Below are 23,649 nucleotides of genomic sequence, written 5' to 3' on the forward strand. Positions count from 1 at the left end.
GCCAAAAAAAAAGTGCATTATGTTCCACGTTTTTTGCCTTTTCGGCCTCCTTTTGCATTCAAAAGCTCAATGCTGGGGCTCAATCTAAATGCAAATAAACACACACACACACGAAAGCTGCACAAATATCCAGCTATTTAATGGCACCTGTAGCTGCTTTCAGACAAACACTCTCAGGTAATCACATTCTGTTGTTTGATTCCTTCTTTTACATAGGAGCGCTCCCTCTAATGCCCTAATCAGCATTCATACCTTGCTGCGATGATTCGGGACAATGCTTTTTTATTGAGGAAGTGATCTCACCCTTGAGTGCCAGAATCAGCCTCTTTTACAGCCCATCTCCGTGGGGCCTCATCCATCACCACGGTGTCTGGGCGACACGGCCTCCAGACACACGCTAACTCATTTAAGGCCAGGGACGTGCTGGGATGTTTCACTCAAAGGCCCCTAACTCACTTACTGACAGCTGATGTGGTGAAACATCTTCAGCTCGCTCCAAATCCCTTTAGAGCATCCTGGGAGTTTTAAACCACAAGTAAATGAGGAGATTATTTCGGCCTGGGATGACAGATGAGGGCTAGTAAAGGACAAATGGATTTCCTTTGATTTTTTAATTTGTCTTTCTATCTGTTCGTGCATCTTCAGACCGCTGCGTTGCTGAGGCAGTTGTGAGCGATGGCCACTGAGAGCTGCACACCTCCTCAGTCAATAAATAAAACTAAATTAGGAGCGCGTAATCCTGCAACATATCAAAGCAGTCCATTTGGGCAACATTTTATTTAATATATTTAGCGGTGCTGTGATAGTATAAAGTTAAAACGTCTTTCAAATGATTTAATGTAATTATTTGTTAATTGTTGATCCTGCAATGCATGTGGTTTATTTTAGAAGCTCAAGACTGACAAAATAGAGCCAGGGTGTATCGTGGTCGCCCCCTTGTGGTGTACCGAGGTATCCACGTTAACCCATTTTATGGTGGACTGAAACGTGTTGGTTTTTTAGAAGCAGCGCTGTTTTATGGTCATTTATTGTTAGTTTTTGTTCTGCTTTAGAATTGAAATGTAATAAGTTAAGTATAATAAACTTTAATCAATGCATTTTTGTGGATGGGAGAGATTATTTTAGTCTCTTCATTGCACAGCACACACAGGAGCCAAATTCTGCATGTAATAAAACTAAAAAGATGCTAAAAGTGTTGCAACATGAGGCTACATCTGCATCAAATTTTTAAAAAAAACAATTGATCAATGGTCTCAACCCGTGAGTTGAGACCGTTGTTAGCTTTGGGGGGGCTGTTTTACAGCTAAATGATATAATTCTCAGAATTACTACAATGTCCCCACATCGGCTGCCCCCCCAGAAATATGCATCTAAGCAAAAAACACTGTCCACGCTAACGCTTATGTTGTCAGATGTCAGAGGACAGCAGGCATCTACTCCCTCACATATTATTGTATTGATAACTGGATAATTATGATAAACATGTAATGTGAAGCTTCAGCCGGCACTCGTGATGAGCAATGCTCCCCTGAGCCACTGTGAGGCTTCATTACAGCCATTAATGAGAAGTCTCCCTCCAACTGGGGCCCCATGGCCTCAAGGTGTCATAAGGGGGGCCTGACGTGGAAATGCCAGACCGCCACCGTTACGCAGCTCCTGACGAATTTGTCCGTCAGCTGAGAAAAACCACACGCGTGATGACATTTCTGCATTAAAAGGATGCTCTTTTATTGCCCAAGAATCCACCTGAGAATGACCTAAAGCACAGCACAGCTCATCCAAACAAAGCTCATCTGCATTATTATCACCCATATTTGTTGGCATAAGACGGTATTTACAGCTGAGAGTACAGTCCCTACTCTTAAACCAGCACGCCGTGGCTATTTACCTCAAAAATATGCACGCTATAGTGTCACAGTACCATCCGTTTACAACTAAAAAAAAAGGAGCAGGATTTAGTTGTTTTATTTGCATTACTTCTGAGTTTAATCCCTTAATTTGTTAAGAAAAAGAAAGAATTCAGAATGTCTCCACACAGAACACACAGATTAACTGAAGCGCTATCACCTGTTTCCCCAAAACATTTATGGCTAAATGATAAAATTAGTGCACAGATTTCTTCCTACACATTGACTTCTACCATAAAAGGGCGCCCCAAGCCCCCCTTAATCCAGATTATACAGCATCGCAGCCAGTTTACATGGTTAAAGTTACATCTATGGCTCTACGACAAGGTTACGACATTATTATCTTCAAGTACATACTGTTTATAATCATGGGTTGGACGTCATGATATGGAACCAGTGCCATAGCAGAGGAGCTAGTAAAAAAAAAATCATTTTAAAATCTTTATTTAAAAAAGAAAAGCAAACAACACGTGATGCGCTGCTGCTATGTTAGTCTAGTCTTCAATAATGCCACGTTAGTAAATAAAACAGCAAACAAAGGGAAAAAAATAAATATCTGTACCTTCACATTACATTCGCTTTCCCTGAAAATGATCTTTTCAAAGCAGGACGCTGGTTATTCTTCACGATTGGGACCTCGTAGTAACTTCCTTTTTATTGTCTCTGTGGGGGGTGAGAGGTGGGTTTCTGGTGGGGGGTCCCGGGCCACGCTGCAGCGGCGCAGACGTTTGCTGGTATGCTGGGGTAGTCGGAGTCGTTACTCTGGCGAGGATGACCCCAGTGAACCGTTACTGTACAAAAAGGAGAAGTGAACGCGGTTAAAGGCTCCCTAAATGCACGATGGAGGAAAGCAGGATGGGGAAATAATCCAAAAGGATCTTCAAGTATCAGGTGGTATTTTGATGAGAGAAGAAGCTCTACTTTTGGCATGTATCTGTATTTATCTCGAAAAGGCTTTTTTTCCCTTCTTTCATGCTTTTATCTGTCCATCAAAACAAAGATGACCCCCCCCCCCACCTGTCTTCAAAGACTCTACATAACTTCTCTAAAGGTTTAACCTTTCATTGGGGATAGAGTGCATTTTCCTAAATGTCTCCCAGTTACTCCTAGCATGAGTACTGGTGGAGCCCAACCGCACCCCGACCCCCCACCATGTGTGGGTCAGGCTTTAGCTTCCAGCAGTTCGAGGAACAGTTTGTGCATGGGCACCCGTCCGTCCTGCTTGATGCTGCAGAAGTGCTGGACGGCCCTCGCCGCTGTCTGACGGAGAAGCGGGAGGGTCATGATCAGCTTGCCGGCCCTCCGGGGGTCCTCGGGGTGGCGGGCGGTTTCATAGTCTTGCAGGGCCCCATGGAGAACATCCTGGAGTCTCTGAACGGCCTCTGTGTCCTCAATCTGCATGGAGTCTGCGCAGAGGGGTAGAAATGAGAACTTTGGAAGGACGTGAGGTTAGCATGCTGGCGTGAGGGCTCATACCTGAGTTAGCCAGCGCGATGGCCTTGAGGAGCACAAACTCCTCCTTCTCCAGCCCCATGACTTTAAACTTCTTCACCAGCTGGAGGATGGTGTTGTTGAGGTCGAGCAGCCCGGCCAGCCTGGACTGCTCCTCGTCCATGACGTAGTCCTCGGCGTAGACCAGCTTGTCCTCCAGGCCCAGCGAGCGGAACACGACCCGGAGGATCAGGATCTCCATCCAGGCGCTCTGCAGAAGGCTCATCTGGTCGGCCAGCGAGAGAGAGGGGAAGCCTGCGAGGGAGAGAGGAGCAAAACTGAAGAAGGAGGACTTGAGTACAGCGGCTTTAGCATTAGCGACCGTGAAGCAGGACGCACGTGGGTCCAGGTGGCTTGGTGTCATGTGAGATGGCGTCATGTGAGTAGGTATCTTTAGCCACCACAGAAGCCCAGTGTTTCTGAACAGTCCCGTGTTTGAAAAGTCTGATTTAGGTAGAAAGTGCGTGTTTCTTTTACCAAAATTGCATTTTGTTATGGCGTAGCTTAAGCCTGACACACAGGCCCGCATGTGTGTGTGTGTTCATGTACGAGAGTGTGTATGCTTGGCGCACATGTAAGCGTGTTTGGAGCAACACTTCAAGGTCAACATGCAGGCAAAGTTCGACCCCTACCCCATGCCAGGGGTCGACGACCTGGTTGAACGACTGGGCAAGGCCAAATACCTCAGCACATTGGACCTGTGCAAGGGTTACTGGCAGGTGCCACGAGCAGAGGGCAGCAAAGAGCTCACTGCCTTCAGAACACCATTTGGACACTTCCAATTCACAGTTCTACCCTTTGGGTTCATGGGGCGCCGGTGAGTTTTCAGCGCTTGATGGACAGAATTCTCAGGGGAGCGGAGAGCTTTGCCGCCGCCTACCTTGATGACATCATCATCTACAGCGCCACCTGGGAGGAGCATCTCAGTCATCTGCTGCAGGTCCTCTCCTTGGTTAAGGAGGCGGGCCTTACCATCCACCCAAACAAGTGTGCCTTGGCCAGGGAGGAGACGTCCTACCTGGGCTATGTTCTGGGACGGGGTGTGATCCGCCCTCAGGTGGGGCAGGTGGAAGCCATCATGGCTGCAAAGCGGCCAACCACCAAGAAGCAGGTGCGGTCGTTCCCGGGTCTTGTGGGTTGGTACAGGCGCTTTATACCAAACTTTTCAGCGAAGGCGTCTGTACTGACAGAGCTGACCCGCAAGAGCCAACCCAACAAGGTGGAGTGGGCAGAGGAGTGCGAGACAGCTTTGTGTCAAGAGCCGGTGCTCCTCAGTCCAGACTTTGAGAGAACATTTACGGTGCAGACCGATGCTTCTGAGGGGAAGCTGCTACCCAGAGAGCAGAACTACTCAATGGTAGAAGAAGAGTGTCTCGCAGTAAAATGGGCACTGGACTTCAAATATTATTTGTTGGGGCGTAAATTTGTGCTCGAGACGGACCACAAAGCTCTGTCCTGGCTGGGGTGTATGCGGGACACAAATACTAGGATCACAAGGTGGTTCTTGGCTATACAGCCATTTGATTTTGATGTGTTGTACAGAGCAGGGAAGATGAACCGTACTGCCGACTTCCTCTCTAGGATGCCACAGGGGGCAGTTTCAGAAGGGGGGGGAATGTCACGGAGTGAGCCGTGCCGCTTACGCACGACTTCCTGGTTTTGGTGAAACCGTTGGACTGTTCAATGTTTGTATTTATGGAGGGGTTTCTATGTTAGCGGGGGTGTTTTATTGTGGTAGGGTGAACATGTATTTTACTATGCACTGGGTGGTTTTTGGTGGTGGAAATTTCCTTTGGACGTTGCATATTATGTATGTTCTTCTCAGTTGTTATTTTGAGTTTAGAAATGTATTATTTAGCGTAATAATAATTTTGATAATTGGTTTAATCTGTGGGAGGGGCTACAGGTATATAAGCCCTGTAGTAGGCCCCAGACGGGGTTATTTTTGGGTTCGACATGATGGAGAAAGGGTCGAAGTCGTGGCTGTGTAGAAGTGTGCAGGGTCTTTATGCTATTGTATTGATTTAGCCTGGCAACTTTGAAGCCACTTTATTTTTGGTATTTTCTAGTTATTGTTTTGCTAAGTTTTTATTTGTATTTTGAGCACTGAAAATTTTTGCACGCTTTTGAACATAGAAAAATAAAAAAATATTTTTGGGGAAAGAAGCTTCCATCTCCCTCTGTCTCCTCCACCGCCGACCATTCTTGCGACAAGGGACACTCGCCAAAAAACAATTCCTATCACGAATTGACGTCCAGATCATTTGATGTTCGCCATAACGATAATTTGTGCATGAAGTGAGAACAGCCAAGGTTCTGGCAGCAGGAGAGAAGGGCACAGCAGAGGACAGAGGGAGGGAGCACGGTGGATTTAACGGCGCTCCGCTGGACACACCCACTTTGATTGACAATTACACCCCACAGGAGCGCGATTAAACCAGAAAGCACCCCCCCACACCCACACACACACACACACACACACACACACACACACACACACACACACACACACACACACCACCGTACGCATTTACTGTAATGAAATAGATGATTTTTACAGAGCAAGGGGAGGGAGGGCGCGTTTGTAATTTCTGACACCATCAGTGATTGTTATCAGGAGCCATTGCTCTTTACAATCACCACAAGGACGTCAGTGCCCCCCCCCCCCCCCACACCCCACACACACACACACACACACACACACTGATCTGCTGATTGATTGGAAACGCTGTCTGTGCACAATTTCATTGGTCGATAGGGATCAGTATTCTGCCACTGAGCCATCGATCGAGGTCCCGGGCGACGAGCGTGATGAAATCTCCGGCACTATGTTGATTTTGAGGAGGGGGAGGGGGGGGGGGGGGTATGAGATGGCTCTTCGATAAATATGGAAAGTTTTGTTATTTTTTTTTGGAAGGACGCTGAAGGGGGTTCATGGCGGCGGCGTTCCGACACACACGTTCGACAGCCAACTCGCGGCGCGGCCTCGAAAAGGCCAAAAGCGGCGAGGGCGGTTGGTCTTTAGCCAGCTCATCTGCCGGTCTGGCCCTCAGACCGCGTCACTGTCAGTCCCCATGATGAGAGCGGGCAGAGACGAGGGGGGGGGGGGAGCCGCACCTCCGAGCCCCGTCGCACTCACCTCCCCACGGGCCAGGAACTCAGATGGATCGGGCCCCTCTGCCCTAGAGGCCGGCTCCCCCGGCGATGGGGGCCGTGTGTCCTGTCACTCATCTGGAGCTGATGTGACACGGTGGTGACGGTGCCAGCGAAGGGGGCATGTTTTTAAATATCCGCTTTCTTTATGACTCCTTCATCTGCGGTTCTCGGAGGTTGAGTGGCTCTTTTGCTCTCTGTTAGCTCTTCAGCCTTTTGGGGAATAACGCCACCCCCCCCCCTTTCATTTTTGTCTTCTCGCTGCCACTTTTCCTTCCTCTTGCTCCCACAGGCCAGAATAAATCATTAAAAGTGAACTTAATTTCAAAATTCTGACGTCTTCCACACGAGAAGCCTCTTTGTCCACCTCCACCGGTGATGGACGTTTGCAGGTGCAGTGTATTTGACAGTTGGACTGGACAGATTTGATGTCCTGTTTGGCTCTCCCCTCAGGTGGGTCTCTGATGTGCACGGCCGCTCTCCCAACCCGCCTCCGCTGGCAAACGGGCCACAAATACACCCAGCAGTCGGTCTGCGTCTGTCTCGCTATAGCTGACAATAAAGATTGGAAAAAAACAAGAGAAAAGTGGTAGACGGCGACAAGCCAAGCCCCCGGGGGAAGGGGGGGGTGATGAAGAGAAGGAGGAGGAGGAAGAGGAGCAGGAGGAGGGGTAGATGCCCTTCTTGCTTTTTTACCAGAACAATGGAAATGCTGATAAGGGACACCAAAAACCAACACACACAGAAATGGGTGATTCATATCCGCTGTGTAAGTAGAAATGAGGACAGAATACCATAATCTAAACACACACACACACACACACACACACACACACACACACACACAGACACACACACACACACACACAGACACACACAGACACACACAGACACACACACACACACACACACCATCTCCAGTGTTTGTTTTGTAAGCATTCTGGGGACAGGACATCAACAAAAAGCCCAGGTGTTTCCTTGGTGATGTTTTGGGTGCGAACACACACAGCTGATAATGCAGTCGAGACAGATCTACTCCAGACAGAACACACCTCAAACACCCCCCACCAGGCGCCGGCTAATTAGTGATTAAAAACAAGCAGTTTTCACTTTCTGTTTGGCCTCCGAGCACAGCTTTGAGATCGAGTTCCATCCAGACTCTTCGCATTTGCTCCAACAAAAGCTGCGTGTTTACCCGGAAACAGCCAGAACACGGACTGGTGTGTATGGACAAACACACGCACACGAGTAGATGTGTCAAAGTCCGAACGCGTGCATGTTTGCGTGGAGTGCTGGTGTGTTTTCATCGTCACAGATGTATTCATGGATTCCGGGCCCTGCTCTCCGTTTGGCAAAGTCACACATCCAAATCACAACTGCAGGGGCGCTGGAGGCGCGCGCCCGCGTTTTAATATCGCTAATCTGTGAAAATGCACTTCCCCTCTCATTTCCTCTGCCTCATGCAGCGGGAGGGGGGGACAAAACAACACCCTTGTGGGAGCCTGAGCCAGTTCCAAGTAGCGGCGGGATTTCCGTAACTCAGACACATCCTCATCCCAGGAAATGAATTAAAACTTCCAGGTGGCCTCTGGTCATCTTAATGTATCAGGAGCGTAGCCACCCACGCACACACACACACACACATACACACTGATGTCAGAAAGACTGACAGATAACACACAAGTCTGGCACTTTGCCTTGTTTTGGGCTTCCAGCAAGCATCTTGGCAACAGCTAGTCACACCAATCTCCTCCTCTGATCTGATTATGAACTTAATGAGAGCTAATGTGCGGGCAGGTTGTGCGTCGCGAGCACATGGCCGACTTGACAGTTTGTGTTGTGGGGGGGTTGGTTGGGGGTGGACTGAAGGCTACCTGGGATGTGTTTGGCCCAGCCGATGTTGACCACCAGTTCCCTGTCAGCCAGGTCGCACAGCGTGGTCAGAGCCTTGATGTCACTCTCAGGCACGGTGGGGTCGGGCATGGCGAAGATGCCCTCCGGCTCGGCCACCAGCAGCACCGACACCACTTTGTTTTCGAGCACGTGGCTGACGGTGACTGAGGGACACAAAAAGAATAAAACCTTCGTTGCAAATGCTGCTTTGAAATCCGCGCATCGCACGCAAAAGGTGCAAACTGTAACACACTAACAAGGCGGCGGTTTACTGTAAACACTGCCACATAGGTGATCGTGCACGTACGTATTTTTTTCTGAGGCAGGGCGTTCTGTGGGTGAAGGTACGGGCTGTTCTCGGCATCAATCCTCCTTTTATACTTCTGTCTTCCGCCGCGAACCCGGTCCAGGCGGACACCTGGAGACACACAAACACAGGAAGTTCAACAAAACCTCCCTCACGGAGGTAATGATGCAGCTAGCATAAACACGCTAAATATAGCGCAAAGATGGGTGAGTTTGACGAGTGTTTGAGGGTAAACACCAGTGTGGGCTGTTTTAAAAAACCGAGACCATCAAGTTCAATTTTCCGGAACAATCCGAACAAGCAAATTCCTCCAAACCGGGTCGAGGAGGATGGGGAAGGGGGGTTCGTCCTGGCCTCTCGCATCTTACCGAACCTAAGGAGGCCGAGCGGGACGTGTCTAATTCCAGTCCAACAGCATCCTGAAACAGGACGCCTGGCGAGTTAAGAGCAGCTGATGACAACTGTTCATCTTAATGAGCATTGTGGTAACCTTGTCAGAATGCCACGTCAGTGTGTGCATCTGTGTGTGTGTGTGTGTGTGTGTGTGTGTGTGTGTGTGTGTGTGTGTGTGTGTGTGAGAGAGAGAGAGAGAGAGAGAGAGAGAGAGTCTTAGATGCTGCAGATCTGAAAGAGACCCTCTGGGAATGATTTGCCCACTTGACACCTGGAGGTGATCCTTCATCCCCTTGAGCCTCCTGTACTTGTTCTTAGTTCTGCACATATTTATGGAGCTCATCCAGCAGATCCCCTCATCAAAGGCAGCAAACGTGCTGGATTAGTTTATAGAAATGTCCTTAGTTTTTAGCATCATTGGCTTGCGAAGCTCTTTAAAGGCGTTTTATGGTGAAGCTATTACCGTTACATCATTCCTGCTTTATTGATTAATGTGGCGTGAAAACAGAGCAGAAAAAGCATCGGCCCCTCTATAAATGCTATATGCATTTAAAAAAAAAGAGGATTAAAGCTTCAAGGAGGTCTTTCAACTCTAAAGTGTAATTCTCATTTTCATTAACGTACTTGTATGATCGTCATTTGTGTATTGAAGGTATTTTTAATTGGCAAAAATGAACATATATATTATTGAAGCTGATAATTCACTTAGATGATTATTTCTAATACTAAGTAAATACTAAAAGGGTAAAGAGGACTGAGTGTGTGTGTGTGTGTGTGTGTGTGTGTGTGTGTGTGTGTGCGTGTGTGTGTGTGTGTGTGTGTGTGTGTTGGAGGGGATGGGGGGTTGTTGGTGTTGAAGGAGACATTGGGTAAATGTAGTGTTGATCTCCTGGACCTGGTGAAGTCACAAGGGGCAAATAGTAAGTGTGGATTAACCTCTGAGCCTGGCAGGTGCCTGTTGGCGGCGTCAGATGAAAGATGAACATGCTTACATGTGTGTTGTCATGGGATTACACCAAACACCGGATTCAGATGGCATGACATGAAACACGCTCGCTTATTTGGCAGGAAAGGTGCGTTTCACGTGGGCGCATTGTTGTGTGCCGGTGTAACGCTTCACAGTGGAACGTGCTGACAACTTAAAAGCCAAGAATAGCTTTGGCGGATAACAGCACACACACGCGCACGCACACACGCACACACACACACACACACACACACACACACACACACACACACTCACACACACACACACACACACACACACAGCCACTCGGGCTCTCGTAAAGCCCATCAGAGTTCAATAAACACTGACTACTTAGACAATGATCTATTTCCTGCTGCAGCCTTCCTTTGAGGGGGTCTCGATCTTCACGCGGGTGGATTTACAGGTTCCCAAAGCACGCCGGAGGCAGCACTGACCCATCGTGTTCTGCTGGGCACGCTGGCTTTTGCCTCCATCGCTGATGCTGTCACCACAGACATGTGTGCAGTACAAACAATCCCACGCTTCTCAGATGCTGTCACGAATATGCGCGACGACACCCGCGTCCCATTACAGCGCCAAATAAGGATTCTTTTTTGAAGCCTTGAATAAATTAACCTGAGATTGAGCAGCCTCTGTCGACAGGAAATGGGGATGAGTCCGTGGAGAAGAGCCAGGGGAGTCCACGGATTTTGGGCCCTTTTTTTAAAAAATGACTGTCAGCAACATCTGACCCGGGATCTTAAAAGTTCCTACTTCATTTTCAACGTAACTGCACAAAACAGCACGAGACCATGGTTTAGACGTACTTAAATGTTAACTTGAATGATTTAATGCCACTTTTTGCAAGAGAAAAGCTGTTTTGTTTTACCAGGTTTTGAGATAATCACCATTCTTATGACATTCGACTCTTTAATTATGGTAAATGGAAGGAAGGGAGGAAAATAAAGCTTGAACCCAAATCGATGTGATGAGAATTATCTAAAACAGCAGAAACCATTAGGAGTACATCAATAATATCAATCTCGTTTGATGGGGTGGAGCTGGTTCCTCCCTGCTGCCGACCACCAGGGGGCGATTACCTGCTCCCATGTGGTCCATCCTGGAATGAGGTCAATTTTCATCTCATGAAATTTTTTATCCCGATATAATCAAACTTCTCTTTTTCATTTGCGCATATTTGCTTATACGAGTGTGCTTTTACTGAGACGGCCACTGGAAATGAGCCCTAAACGCAGCTTAATCAAAAGCTGCCTGGGGTCTCTACGTCTTTTAGCTGTGTGTTTAATGCGCCTCTGACTCTGGCCATTAAAGCTCCCAGCTCCTCCGTCTCAGCCTTTACTGCTTTCTCTCCAGGGAGAAGGGTGGGGGCATTATGAGACACAGTGGAGCGCGTTACGAGGGTGCTTACGACGGGAGTTACGAGGGACAGTTTGCATTTCACGGAGGTCCAGGAATCCCACAAGGCATCTGGAGGAATTTACGAGAGGGGAGGGACGGCAGCGGGGGGTGGAGAGATGCTGTTGATAGCTGCACGCTATTAAAAACAGTTAATTTAGAAAAATGAGGACAGCAGCATGTGCACGGATGTGTTTTGTTTTTTAAATAATATAAAAGGAATCTTGGTATCCGTGCGAGGCTGCTAGCTGAAAGCTAATTAAAAATACACATGCGCTCCCCGCTTATTATCAAACTTCCTCCATTCCCAGTGTGCAGTCAGTGGCCAGTACAGGAGGAGGTTGCTAATGTTTTCCTTTTGGAGTCACTTCTAAATCGGGATGGCAGTATGTCACCAAGCAGGCACACAGTCGGGATAAAGGAGCACCTGACCATGGTATGTTTACATGACACGACTCTTTGTCCACGAGTAGAACCCACAGTCCCTCAAAAATGTCATATGAGAGCAATCCTCCAATTTAAAACATGCCACTTTAAATCCATGACTAGAACTAGACTTGAGCTTCCACCGTGAAACCAGCTCACAGAAATAGAAAGATTAAGTCATTTAATTAGACTACTCTTTTTCTCCAGTATGCAACCCGGAAAGGGACATTGGTTTGCTTAATGAAGAGCAGAACGTCCTGACAAAGGTAAGGATATGTCCTCTTTCAGCTTGTTAGTATTGGATCTCTGCCCAGTCGACTGGTTACATCACAGATCACATAAAATAAAAGTTAGCGAGCAGCAAAGCACCAAGATGTGCTGGTGCAGGATAACCTGTATGAAATAGCCTCTTTTCGTTGCTCTCAAACTCTGCATGACTCCTTTGAGTTCACTCTAGTAGAATTACGGTCAGACAACAGTGTTCACATGCATTTTTAAAGTTGTTTTTCAGTCCGACTAACACAATAAATCACACTTTGCTGCCGACTTGAGCCCCAGAAGAACTCTGGTCAAGCAAAGGCTGAAACAATTGAAGTTAGTGGCGCTCTCCTCCCCTTCAAAGACATTGTTCGGCACTGTTTACCACACACACACACACACACACACACACACACACACACACACACGCACAGCTGGCACTTAGGGGCTGAGGTTTAACTGTCAAAAGTTTTAGGTTTCACTGCAGTCTACAGAGCTTCAGCTCATGCCATCACCAGTTTATCAGGTGAGAGGCTGAAAGAAGCTGTTATTGTTTCCAGGAATGCACAACAGAGCAGCCGGGCGAGTGCGCCGGGCGTCAATCCCTTCATGTCCCTCTTTCCACCATCCCAACCGTCTCAAGAGCGAGGTTTCAACTGACCTTCTCTCAACATGCCCACGGCCAGGCACTTGACGAAGCGGCAGGCCTGGCAGGACTTCCTCCTCCTCTTGGTGATCTCACATTCATTGGATGCTGGGCAGCTGTATTCAATATTACCTTGGGGTGGAAGATGAAAGAAAAAACACTTTATTTTTAATAGGTGTTGTAGATGGGAATGATTGGTGTCGAGCGGCTTCCAGAGGCATTAAAATCTCTTTTCGCTGCACTCTGGAAGTCATCGCATGACAAATAAACTCAACTTTGTGTTTGAAAGTCGGCGGTTTCACCTCCAAATGACTCTAATTACAGTTGGCTTTACCGCGCACGAGCGCACCTATCCAGCAGCCGTTGGGTGGTAATATCCCTGGCAGCCGAATGTGCATGTTAAGCGGTTGCACTCTCAGCTGCCACGCTCCATCAGAAACAGGAAGTGTCTGATGAGCCAGACAACAGATCTCCCAGTTTAATCCACCAGCCTCCAATCCGATTTGCCCCTTGAACCCGGCTACAGCAGCCAAATTGTACGGGATCCTGAACACAACACGTCTTTCTAGGCATTCGAGCCCAGAAGCATAATTTTAAGGCGCCCTTTCAGCAGCATCTAAAGCCAAATCTCAACCATGTTGACTATATACAGTGTGAGCTGAAAGTTTTACTGCATATCAGCTGTTTGCATGCACGCCTTAACTTAAAGCCTTCCTAAGATGTTCTGGCTGTTCGGGATCTGTTTACGCCACAACAAACGCTCAGGGTAGGACTGCATTAACACCGTGTTGCTCATAAACAAGACATTATCAACCATGCACAATAAACTCTATTACTAAATGTATAGTTTGACTTGTTCCTACGCATTTGTGCGTGTTGGCGTCTCCTACCTTGGATGGTCCTCTTGAAGAAGGCCTTGCAGGCCTCACAGGACGCCACGCCGTAGTGGTAACCCGAGGCCACGTCACCGCACACCAGGCACAGCCGCTTGGCCACGGTTCCCAGCATGAACTCACACTTCACTGGGCTTTCTTCTTCCCCATACCTTCTCCATACAGGCACAAAGGAGAGGAATTTTGCAACTTTTACTTTGGAGATTACTTGATTTTGTTGTTGGGAGAAACAAACCGACTTGTTTACTCCGACGCTGCCGGCCAGCCCAGCCGAGTGGCCGTAGGGGCTTGGCGAGTCCAGTCCATTGCTGTGGTTTTTGATCAGGGGCCCGTAACTGGAGTTTGTGTCCGAAGAAGAGCTTCCAGGGCTGGGCTGGGCTGGGCTGACGTCGCCCTGAGAGCTGGGGCTCGGGCTAGAGGGCTCACACTTTATGTTGGAAGGGCAGGTGGGGTCCAAGCCCCTCACCGACATCCTGCCAAAGTCTCTGGAGGAAAGAGAAGCAAGATGTAATCTGCAGGTTTGAGTTGGACTACACACATCTGCCACATCTCCACCCATCTTCATCCATGCATCCATCCATCCCAGGCCTATCTAAACCAGCCGTTTGTGATTTCCCACAAATGCAAATCTGCTGTCTACACTGCTTTGTTTTCAAAGGAGGAGGTGGCTTAAGCAAACTTAGGGAAATAGCCAAACCACCAACCATCCTCATCAGAGTGGCTATTTTGGTTCTTTTTAAAATGCGTTCTAGCTACCCTTGCTGTTTATCTGTTACTCCATTACAGGAACAGTTGAAACATCTACCTTTCTATAATTGGCAGGTTAACTAATCTAGCTTTGATTTACAAGCAAATGTGGGGAGAGGCAACTAACTTAAGCTAAAACAATGTGCAAATAGAAATCAGATTTAGTTGCATAAAAATAAGGAATGCCTTCAAGTTCATGTTCTTATTTTCAGAAACCATGTGCTTTGTGTCTCTACTGGCATTGATAAATATATTTAGAAACACATTCTTTCATTAGAAACACTTGAAATAAATACTCCTGGCAGGCCTGCATGATAAAATGTGCATCATTGCTTTATTATTGGGTTGTAATGTGACCACAACAGACTCTCTGTCACCACACTGGGAAGAAAAAAAATAAGCATCCCAACCAGCTGAGGTGTACAGTGGGCTAGGAGGCATGTGATCTGAACTCACACACATGCACATACACAAAGGGACCCTGCACACACGGCATGGTGTCAAGTGTTCATGTATGGATGTAAAAATAAAAATCGGAGACGGGCTCCCGCTCCTCTGTTCACGCTCCATGCACACATAGTTAAAGACACATTTTAAAGCAAGTGTCTTCATAAACACCCCGACACATATTTGCAGGGCATCTGCTTGTCGCCAGGCCAACTTTAAAACAGCCCTCTGCCGTCTCATTCTCCGAGAAGCCCACATACATTCAGCCGCACGCACGCACGCACGCACGTGCGCACAGAGCTATACGTCTCTCCCACTCTCGCCTTGGTCTGTTGAGGTGAACTTAGTCGGTTTCCTGCCATGTAAATCAGTGTTTTTCTGAGCCACAATATATTTGGTAGGCAAAAAGATAGGCTGCTTTTAACCACCCCCAGGGTAAACTATGGGCACGCGCTATTGACCCCTCTACAAACCCACAAACGCAGTCATAGACAGTAATAGACGGACTGACATCCAGTAAAGATAACAATAGCAGACGCCGAGCAACTGAAGCAACGTAACCACAACACTGCTGTGCAAAGCTCGGGCTGGGCGTCCGTCAGAAACACCAGCTTTCTGCGAAGACGCCATCTGAAACGATGAACTCTTGAAGCCTTTCACGTGCTGTGTTCTTTGTTTGCGGCTGATGAACGCACAAGGAACCGGGATACACAAGTATGACGCTGGATTGTTGTTGTTTTTTTTACATTTCCACTGTCAAGAATTCTCTGCATCTTTCAGCTGCAGGGTCATGTCAGCCTGGAATAATTGCCCGGATTGCTGACAAATTAGCTTCTGAAAGGCGTGACTCACCTGGAATGAGTTTCCATTACCTGAAAGATTTCTCTTATCCACACACGGATTTGTCACAAAATGATATTTTACATGATCTAAAAATATAATCTAATCTGCTCTCGTGTTGCTGGGAATTTTGAACGAAACACTGATTCTTAATGTGTTTAATCTTGCACTAGCAGCAATGCGCAGCGTAAAAACTGGCCAAATAATTGCCTCAAAAAGAGCTGTGACATATTAAAAAAGAGAAAAAATGGTAAAATAAGACTATTACTTAGAGGGGGGAGGGAGACATGGGTTCACTTCTGATTTTCTGTTTTAGACTAAACCTTTAATATTTAAATGAAGAGGAGCAACTTTGCAGGAAAAATCCCTACGTAAGCGCTGTCCGCCCCACAGAATTTCAAGCACGATGCACTCAGCATTTAAAGGGAATTTCCACTTTTAAGCTTCATCTACTGTAGAATCCCACTGAATCACCTGCAAAATCCAATTCTAATATCTAGTAAAGCCAGACGCTGAGAAAATTTGTGTTTCCTTACGTTGGTTGATTTATCGGCTATCCATCCCCGTTGTGATGGCTGCCGATGGCGGTAATCTTAATACCTTCCAATACCATGTGTGTATTCTCCCCCTTTTGTGTCCAAAACAACTCTAAGTGCACCGTGGCAACAAAGGCCGAATTGTGGCGTGAAACGACCAGGAAAGGGGTGGAAAGGTGGAGAACAGCTAGCGAGGCAGGCAGATAGGGAGGGTCTGAAAAGGCCAGAGAGGAGCAGAAAGAAAGGGGCAGAGCTGAGCTTTATTAACCTGCAAGTGGGGAGAGAAAACAGGGAGGGCAGCGCTCGCTTTCCGATGAGCCAATTTGCGGGGAGGTAAATGTACGGTAAGTAAATGAAATGTAAATACAGCAGGAAAATACTTACGAGGGACTTGATTTTAGTTTAACCTGAACCGTGAGGAGAAGATATTTAGGTCAGTGGGGTCTCAGTGTTTTGCTACTAATGAGCTGGTAGGAGATCAGGGATCAGCAGCACCCCCAGCCAGCCGTAAGAGCCTTAGTCAGGCTTTGGATGAAGCAGTCAGCTGCAGTGAGAAGCGGCGCCTGTGGCTGGAGCTCCAGCACAGAGGGCCTGGGAGCATGGATAGCGTGCCACGCAGGGGATCATCTACAGCCACCTGCACATCCACCACCACCCTGGATCTGCCGCTTCTGTCGCCGGCAATCCGCCAACCTGCACACCCACGCGCCCACCGTTCCCCCCCGTCTGCCTGGCAACTTTTCCTGTGGAACTCACACAGGACGCGCTTTGCAAGACGCAAACGTTTTCTTTTTTTAGGCGATTTTGCATAAAGAGACAATCTGATTGCCCCGTCAGGGGGGCAGCTCACATTCTGCTGTCACGGGGTTTCCATTTCTGTTGGGGAGGACCCCGCTGGTCCCACCGCACTACTGTCAAATGACAACTGTTGAGCAAGATGTTGGACTATCAGTCAGTAAAATCACTTAAACTGATCTTAACAGGGCGAAAAGCACCGAGGCCCATTTCCATAAACGTATAGAAATCTATGTAATGTTGGTAACGTACTGCAGCTGCACATGCAAACGTTTATCATTTTTATTCCACAATGTGATGTTGAGGGAGCAAAAAGAGGTTTACACTTAACTGCGAACACAGGGACACAGAAGAACTATGCATTAAAATATATCTACATAAAAGTGTAGCAGTGATATAATAAAAGTGAGCATAAAGTGACACAAGTAACCGCAATTGCACAATCCAGACGATGAGCAAATAAAATAATGGGGAGTGCAATGGTCCTGGTAATAAAAAGTGTGTAATAATGAATAGAAATATAGCCAAATGTGAGCACAGTTGTGAGTCACAAAATACATATTTATCACCCCAATGATCAAACAGAGTCTGGAGTCTGAGGGAAAGTACTTACTCGGTGTCAGAGTGGAAAGTGAAGCACTCTGGGAGGTAGAGGTCGACTAGATCCATGTGCACCTCGCAACCATGCTGTGAAGGCGAGAAAAAAAGGGTCCACAGACCTTTGGTCTGTCTTTTGTTAAAAAAAAATCTTTTTCTATAAATTTTTAGAAATTTGTATCAGTTATCCTCTTCTCTGCTTCCAAGCTTTGCCTCCATCTACTGCCCCTGTTTGCTCCTGCCCCGTCTCATTGCCCCCTTCACTCCCACGTCTCACCCGCCGCCCCTGGCTGCCTTTGAGCTCCTGTCTGTGGTGGCTGCGGTTTCCTCGCTGTGGCAAGGGTCTCCGAGCAGGACAACCCCTCATGGTTACTCAGCCATAGCATTTGAATGGCCCTCCCCCGGATCACCCTGCTAACGGCTGATTGGCTGTTCTCTGGGCCAATGAGAGCCAGGCTTTCACCCAGACAGGTGATAGTAACAGGGGATGTTTGCCTGCCATTCCAGATACACCGGTCTGTGAACATCGATGTTCTATAGTTTAATTATCTTAATTAATTAAAATGAGAATTTCTGCACATTCCAGCTGTAATTTGATGATTGAAAAACAGCTTTAACTTCTCAAATGAGACCAATGGATGTTTGTTGTGAATTGAGATGGCATTGCCATTTATTTTCCAGAAGCACCTTTCAATTCTGGCATTTTTTAATGATTCAGAGTTGTCTCCTTTCAAATTCAGTGAAAAATTTAAGGCGGCCCCATCTCACAGTCAAAATTAAAAATAGGATTACCGCTCTGCAGTTGTACGCACGCTCAAGGCAAAAAGTCAATACGTGTTAATGATTTAGGTGTATGCTTTTGAAATAAACTCTGGATTACAGAGCTGGTTAATGACAAAAGAAAATGTACCACCTTCAGATATCACGTTCAAGACGCATAAGGCTAATGTGACCTTTGACCTCCACTATCCTTGAGTCATTTTTCGGTATTTTCCTCGATTGAATGTGTGTTTTTCCTGCGAAAGCAACCAGAAATGGCAGCAGTTCCTCCGAGCACTGATGAATACAGATGTTTCATGTCTGCACCTTGAGCGGCCTGCTTCCTCTCTCCTAATCAGCTGCGGCTTTCTACCTGATGTGATGCCTTTCACCTTTCACTGACACCGGACTCCTGCACGCACAGTGAGAGGTTCAAAACGCTAAGAAGCGCTTGGCGCTCCGACAAAGGTTAATAGGTGCTGCCAGCTTAAGGACGGTGGCCAAAAACTGGGAAGGCAGAGAGAATGGTTAAAAAAACAAACCCTAACCTTAACAATAAACCTAACCCTAACGCTAAACAACCCTAACACACTCATTTCATTTTTTTCTATACTAAACTCCAACCCCTCTTTCTAATCTAATCTCATCTGAGGTTTTAATAAAATGATTTTTTTTTTAAAAACATCTCTTACAGCTGTATAATTATTCTATCATCTATTTATCATTTTTTTAAAATAAAAAAAACATTTTTAATACTTAACACTGTAACAGACATGTCTGCAGGTCTCCTCTATCTTCACCTGTCCAGGCTGGGACCCCCCCTGGGGGAGACTGCAGCCTTCCCACCCACCTACACCCCTCAGATCAGTATCTCAAAACCACAACGCCAACCCAAATCCTTACCCCTAACCCTAAACTTCTACTGTAACCCTATAGCCCAACCCTAACCATGACCCCTAAACCTAAAGCTGACCCAAACCCTAACTAGGTTTGGGTTTTGCCTTCTTTTGGAGTCTGAAACTCACTTTGCTTTTTTATAAAAAATAATTTCTCTTTTTCGTGTTTATTCACAAATAATTATAGCCTCCACCCTCTATTTAACCATCCTTTTTATCCTATCCTTTGATCATTTTTATAAAAAGAAAAGTTTTATTGATGTGCCTTATACCAGTGTGTGTGTGTGTGTGTGTGTGTGTGTGTGTGTGTGTGTGTGTGTGTGTAGGGGGGGGGGCTGGTCTTCTTCTTGTCTCCATCAGGGCCTAGTCTTGAACTCAGCTCCTCAGTGGGAAGGACTTTTGCCTGTCCTCTCCCCCAGGCCAGTGCAATGAACCCCAACCCTCCTCCATTCATTCTTGGTTGCTCCCAATTTGAGCTGGTTTGGGGGAAAAGACACCCCCCACCCCCACCTCCACCTCCACAGTGGGACAGTGAGCAGCCGAGGTCCCGCCGAAGCTTACGCAACCCGTTGTCACTAATCCATTTAAAGACGGCACAAGACCATGACTAGAAAAATCCTTCTCTGTGCATCAGCAGCACTTTAAAAACAAACAGAAAGGGACACCGAGTTTGTCTCCAAGCGCGCGTGTTTCCAGTGAAAGCGGCGCCCTGTCTCGGGCTCCGACTCCGCGTTCGTGCTCCGATTCGACTCGCTGAAACCAATCTCCACAGGAATGGAATCACCTGTGCTAATCTGTTGCTCCAATAAAGGCCAGACTGCAGACTGCACGGAGCGGGCATTATCTCATTATGCACCACATGAAACAGCTCGCCACAGAACGACACGCCGCGTTAGTGCAGCCACACGCAGGAACACACGGCAGCGTGGAACCAGTGAGGGATTGGGATTTTCAAATGGTTAAATAACGTATAATGGAGAGAGTGGTCATACACAGTTGGGGGAAGTCAGAATTGTGTCTGTTATATTCATTTTTCTTGGCTTTTCATGGTGAAATATTGGTGGAAATCAAGAGGGGAAATGACCCATCTCCATTTTGGTATTGGATCCGCCAGTGGAAGTCACAAGTTGGCTGAACTGACACTAAACAGTAAATGAATCGATTACTGGTCAGAGGGAAGTCTTGTTTCTTCTTAAGAGTGAGATATTTGAATAGAAATGAATCTGCAACGTCCAGGCTGCGGTCTGAAAATCCTTGTGGACGCACAATAGCCGATACAAGCCAAAATGTCGTAAGAATGTTGGATGAATTACAATGGAACTTGCAGCAGATTTTCCCGGTGCTCCGGGGAAGAACCCGTCTCTGCCGATCTCCGCGTCTCCCCTTTCACTTCCCGACACGGAGGCATTGTCTCAACGGCTCGTCGCATTGTTCTGAAAAGATTTGCTCTGAAAGCAACAGCTTCAGTCTTTGGCTCAGCGGAATCAAAGAATTGTCCGGACGTAACATGCGACGCGGAGCAAGCGAGATGCAGCCAAAGCGACGCCCGCAGCAGGCCGAGCCGAGCGGGGCAGCAGGCCGAGCCGAGCGGGGCAGCAGGCCGAGCCGAGCGGGGCAGCAGGCCGAGCCGAGCGGGGCAGCAGGCCGAGCCGAGCGGGGCAGCTCGGTGGCTGCTTCGGAGGGACGGCTGCCTGGAACCAAGCACCCAGCTGCTGGCTATTGACCCCACACCACCAGATGTAACCCGTTTTACACTGAAAAAAAGCACAAGTGGGACCCCCCCCCCCCCCACACACACACACACACACACACACACACACGTGTTTGTGCGCGTGGGACCCCCCCTCTCTCTCTCCTTTCCAAACTCACAGCCACCAAATCTCAGCCTCTGGGGACGGCTGTCGGATTGATTTCCAAAACTGGACAGTCACTGTATACCAACCCCCAACCACAAACACACACACGCACACACACACACACATTAACATCGGCCCTGTGATGTAGTGAGGGTAATCTGCTTAGTTTATGCCTGACTCCCAACCATCCATCAATTACTGATACAGAGGGAGCAACTATTGACACTGTCGGCAAACACCATTGTCTCTCCGTACCAACAGCCTAAATGGCTAACAGAAGAAGAAGAAGAGAGAGAACGAGGGAGGAAAACATAGATGGAGGAAAAGCAGGAAAAAGCATTTGTCTACGATGCATTAAGTAAAGGGATGGGAGGGAAATTATACGTGAAACCACGGACAAAGCAGGCAGCGGATCACTTTCACAGTATTGATCTCCTGTGCACTGTACAGAGATCAGAGGTCGCGCGCGCGCACACACACGCACGCACGCGCAGCTATGCCAGAAACGTTAGAAAGCCTCTGGGAGAAACTTAAAGCAACGTAACCATAGAAATGTCAGAGCTGCCGGGACCCGCTGCTGCTAGCCTCAGAGGGTCAATGGTCTTCAAATGGTTTTCACTTATCGGCGGATCCTGTGATCCCACTGGGGAGGAAGTGAGTCAGTGCTGGGAAACAAGTACTCACATGGCGGCAGGTTGGGTTTCATTAGGACCCACGTAGGTCCGTTTTCATGAATATTTGAGACTGACTGCAGGGAGAAATGTCTGAGGGCTCTTATTGGGTTGTGAATAATTATGGACAGAGGCGCCCCCTTGTGGACGGATTATTCTGGTATTTTTACATTGCGAGCGTCACAGTCAAGTACTGAGATTAAAGTTCCCCGAGTGCTATAATTAAGAGAATTTCTCTCTGGTTTGTTTGTCCTGGCAGGTGTCCATCTTGAGGGTTTTGGCGATGATGTAACCGAGCCCCTCTGAAGGACATAATGTGGATTAGCACTCTATCATATTCTCACCAGCAACGCTGGATTAGCTGGACGGCTTCTGCGTTCCACCCCAACATCTCCAGTCAGTGAGGGGTTGACCTGGAAATGTACCTCGGGTTTTTACGATTTCTCAGATTTTAGGAAATGCTGATTGTAATAGAGTGCAATGATTATTGATTGTTTAGGATTCTTATGTTAAAACACTCAAGTTTAAATGCAGTATGTATTTCAAATACTTCTACTAGTGGTGCTTTTCATCTTAATATAATAGATATAATTTGAGTTAAACAAATGTGAACGACGCACACGTGATCCTGCTCGTCAGAAAACCTACTGCTGATGTCATGGACGATCTTACACACACACACACACACACACACACACACACACACACACACACACACACACACAGACAGACCAGCATACGGACTATCTCGTCATATCACTCATATCTCCATGGATGACATGTTCAGACCAAAATCTCTCCCTCACGCACACAAAATAGCAGAAACAGTGGGCAGCTGGGTGCGCCCACCTTGTTTTCACGTCTATCAAGCATCAGCTGACCTGACAATGACATCTGCAGCTCCACAGGTGAATTCATCCCCGCATCACACACACACACTTCCGCAATGTGATGCCTCGTCACGCAGACACTTTTCTGGCTCTGGCCAGATGGCGAGGGTCCTCTCGACGCGACCTCACCTACCAGCCGTCCGCTCGGCACGGTCCACCTGGACACACCTTGGTACCCAAATCAAAATGCCCTTTTCTACGACATTAAACACCATAGTTGCTCTGAAGGGTGACCAGAAATGATGTCGTCACATCACAGATGCAGAACATCTGATCTGGAAACAGATTTAAAGATGATCTGTTTACAACGCCACTCATTAAAAGCACACAATGAACCCTGCAGACCGAAAATAAAGTACTTCTAAAGTCCGACATCTGCTGAAAAAGCAAGTATCGATGGAGAGGGGAGAACACTCTCACCTGCCTCACGCTCACACACACCTCTGTTCCGAAGCAGACCGTAAAAAAAGACACATTTAAAGCAATTTAAAGCCTCTCATCCTGTTCTGCGTTGCATCGCCTCTGCTCTGTACTCACTGTCAGGTTCATCCAAGAACTGGACGGCTGGTCGTCCACAGCTGCAGCCAGTCAGTCAGTCTCAAGGACAAATGCTCCAGCTCTCCTCGCCTCCGGTCTCTGTAGCTCAGCGATGCAGCAGGCACACACACACACACACACACACACAAATAAACACAGATGCTCCCTCTCCTCCCTCATCCAGCGCTGAGTTCACCTACCTACCTGCCGATGCTCGCGGGAGAGTCCCGAGGGAGCACGTGTGAGACAGAAAGTGTGTCTAACATAAGGGAGGGAGGGGGGGGGGGGGGGTTGGTGGTGATGGGGTGAGGTGCGGGCACAGTCAGCA

General features: G+C 47.6%; 1 protein-coding gene and 1 long non-coding RNA gene across 4 annotated transcripts; one reads left to right on the plus strand and one right to left on the minus strand.

The window, feature by feature from the left end:
- Positions 1-1,703: 1,703 nt before the first annotated feature.
- Positions 1,704-23,570, minus strand: LOC101073693 (estrogen-related receptor gamma-like). 3 transcript variants are annotated; one of them, XM_029849955.1, is made up of 9 exons: positions 23,526-23,570; positions 23,322-23,420; positions 13,990-14,235; positions 13,748-13,902; positions 12,873-12,989; positions 8,752-8,862; positions 8,426-8,608; positions 3,384-3,653; positions 1,704-3,313 (listed from the first exon to the last, which is right to left on the minus strand). In XM_029849955.1, the coding sequence occupies exons 3-9, from the start codon at positions 14,220-14,222 to the stop codon at positions 3,069-3,071; spliced, it is 1,314 nt and encodes a 437-aa protein (XP_029705815.1). In that variant the 5' UTR covers positions 14,223-14,235; positions 23,322-23,420; positions 23,526-23,570; the 3' UTR covers positions 1,704-3,068. The 3 variants fall into 3 exon arrangements, with proteins under 3 accessions (XP_029705815.1, XP_029705816.1, XP_011610294.1); XM_029849956.1 differs by having other exon boundaries at positions 23,522-23,537; XM_011611992.2 differs by lacking the exons at positions 23,322-23,420; positions 23,526-23,570 and adding an exon at positions 17,729-18,064.
- Positions 9,996-12,877, plus strand: LOC115253059 (uncharacterized). Its single transcript, XR_003891386.1, has 4 exons — positions 9,996-10,064; positions 11,839-11,963; positions 12,161-12,219; positions 12,772-12,877. It is a non-coding gene; the product is annotated as an uncharacterized lncRNA (long non-coding RNA).
- Positions 23,571-23,649: the final 79 nt, after the last annotated feature.

The sequence above is a fragment of the Takifugu rubripes genome, chromosome 16, assembly GCF_901000725.2.
Source record: "Takifugu rubripes chromosome 16, fTakRub1.2, whole genome shotgun sequence".
Classification (NCBI taxonomy): domain Eukaryota; kingdom Metazoa; phylum Chordata; class Actinopteri; order Tetraodontiformes; family Tetraodontidae; genus Takifugu; species Takifugu rubripes.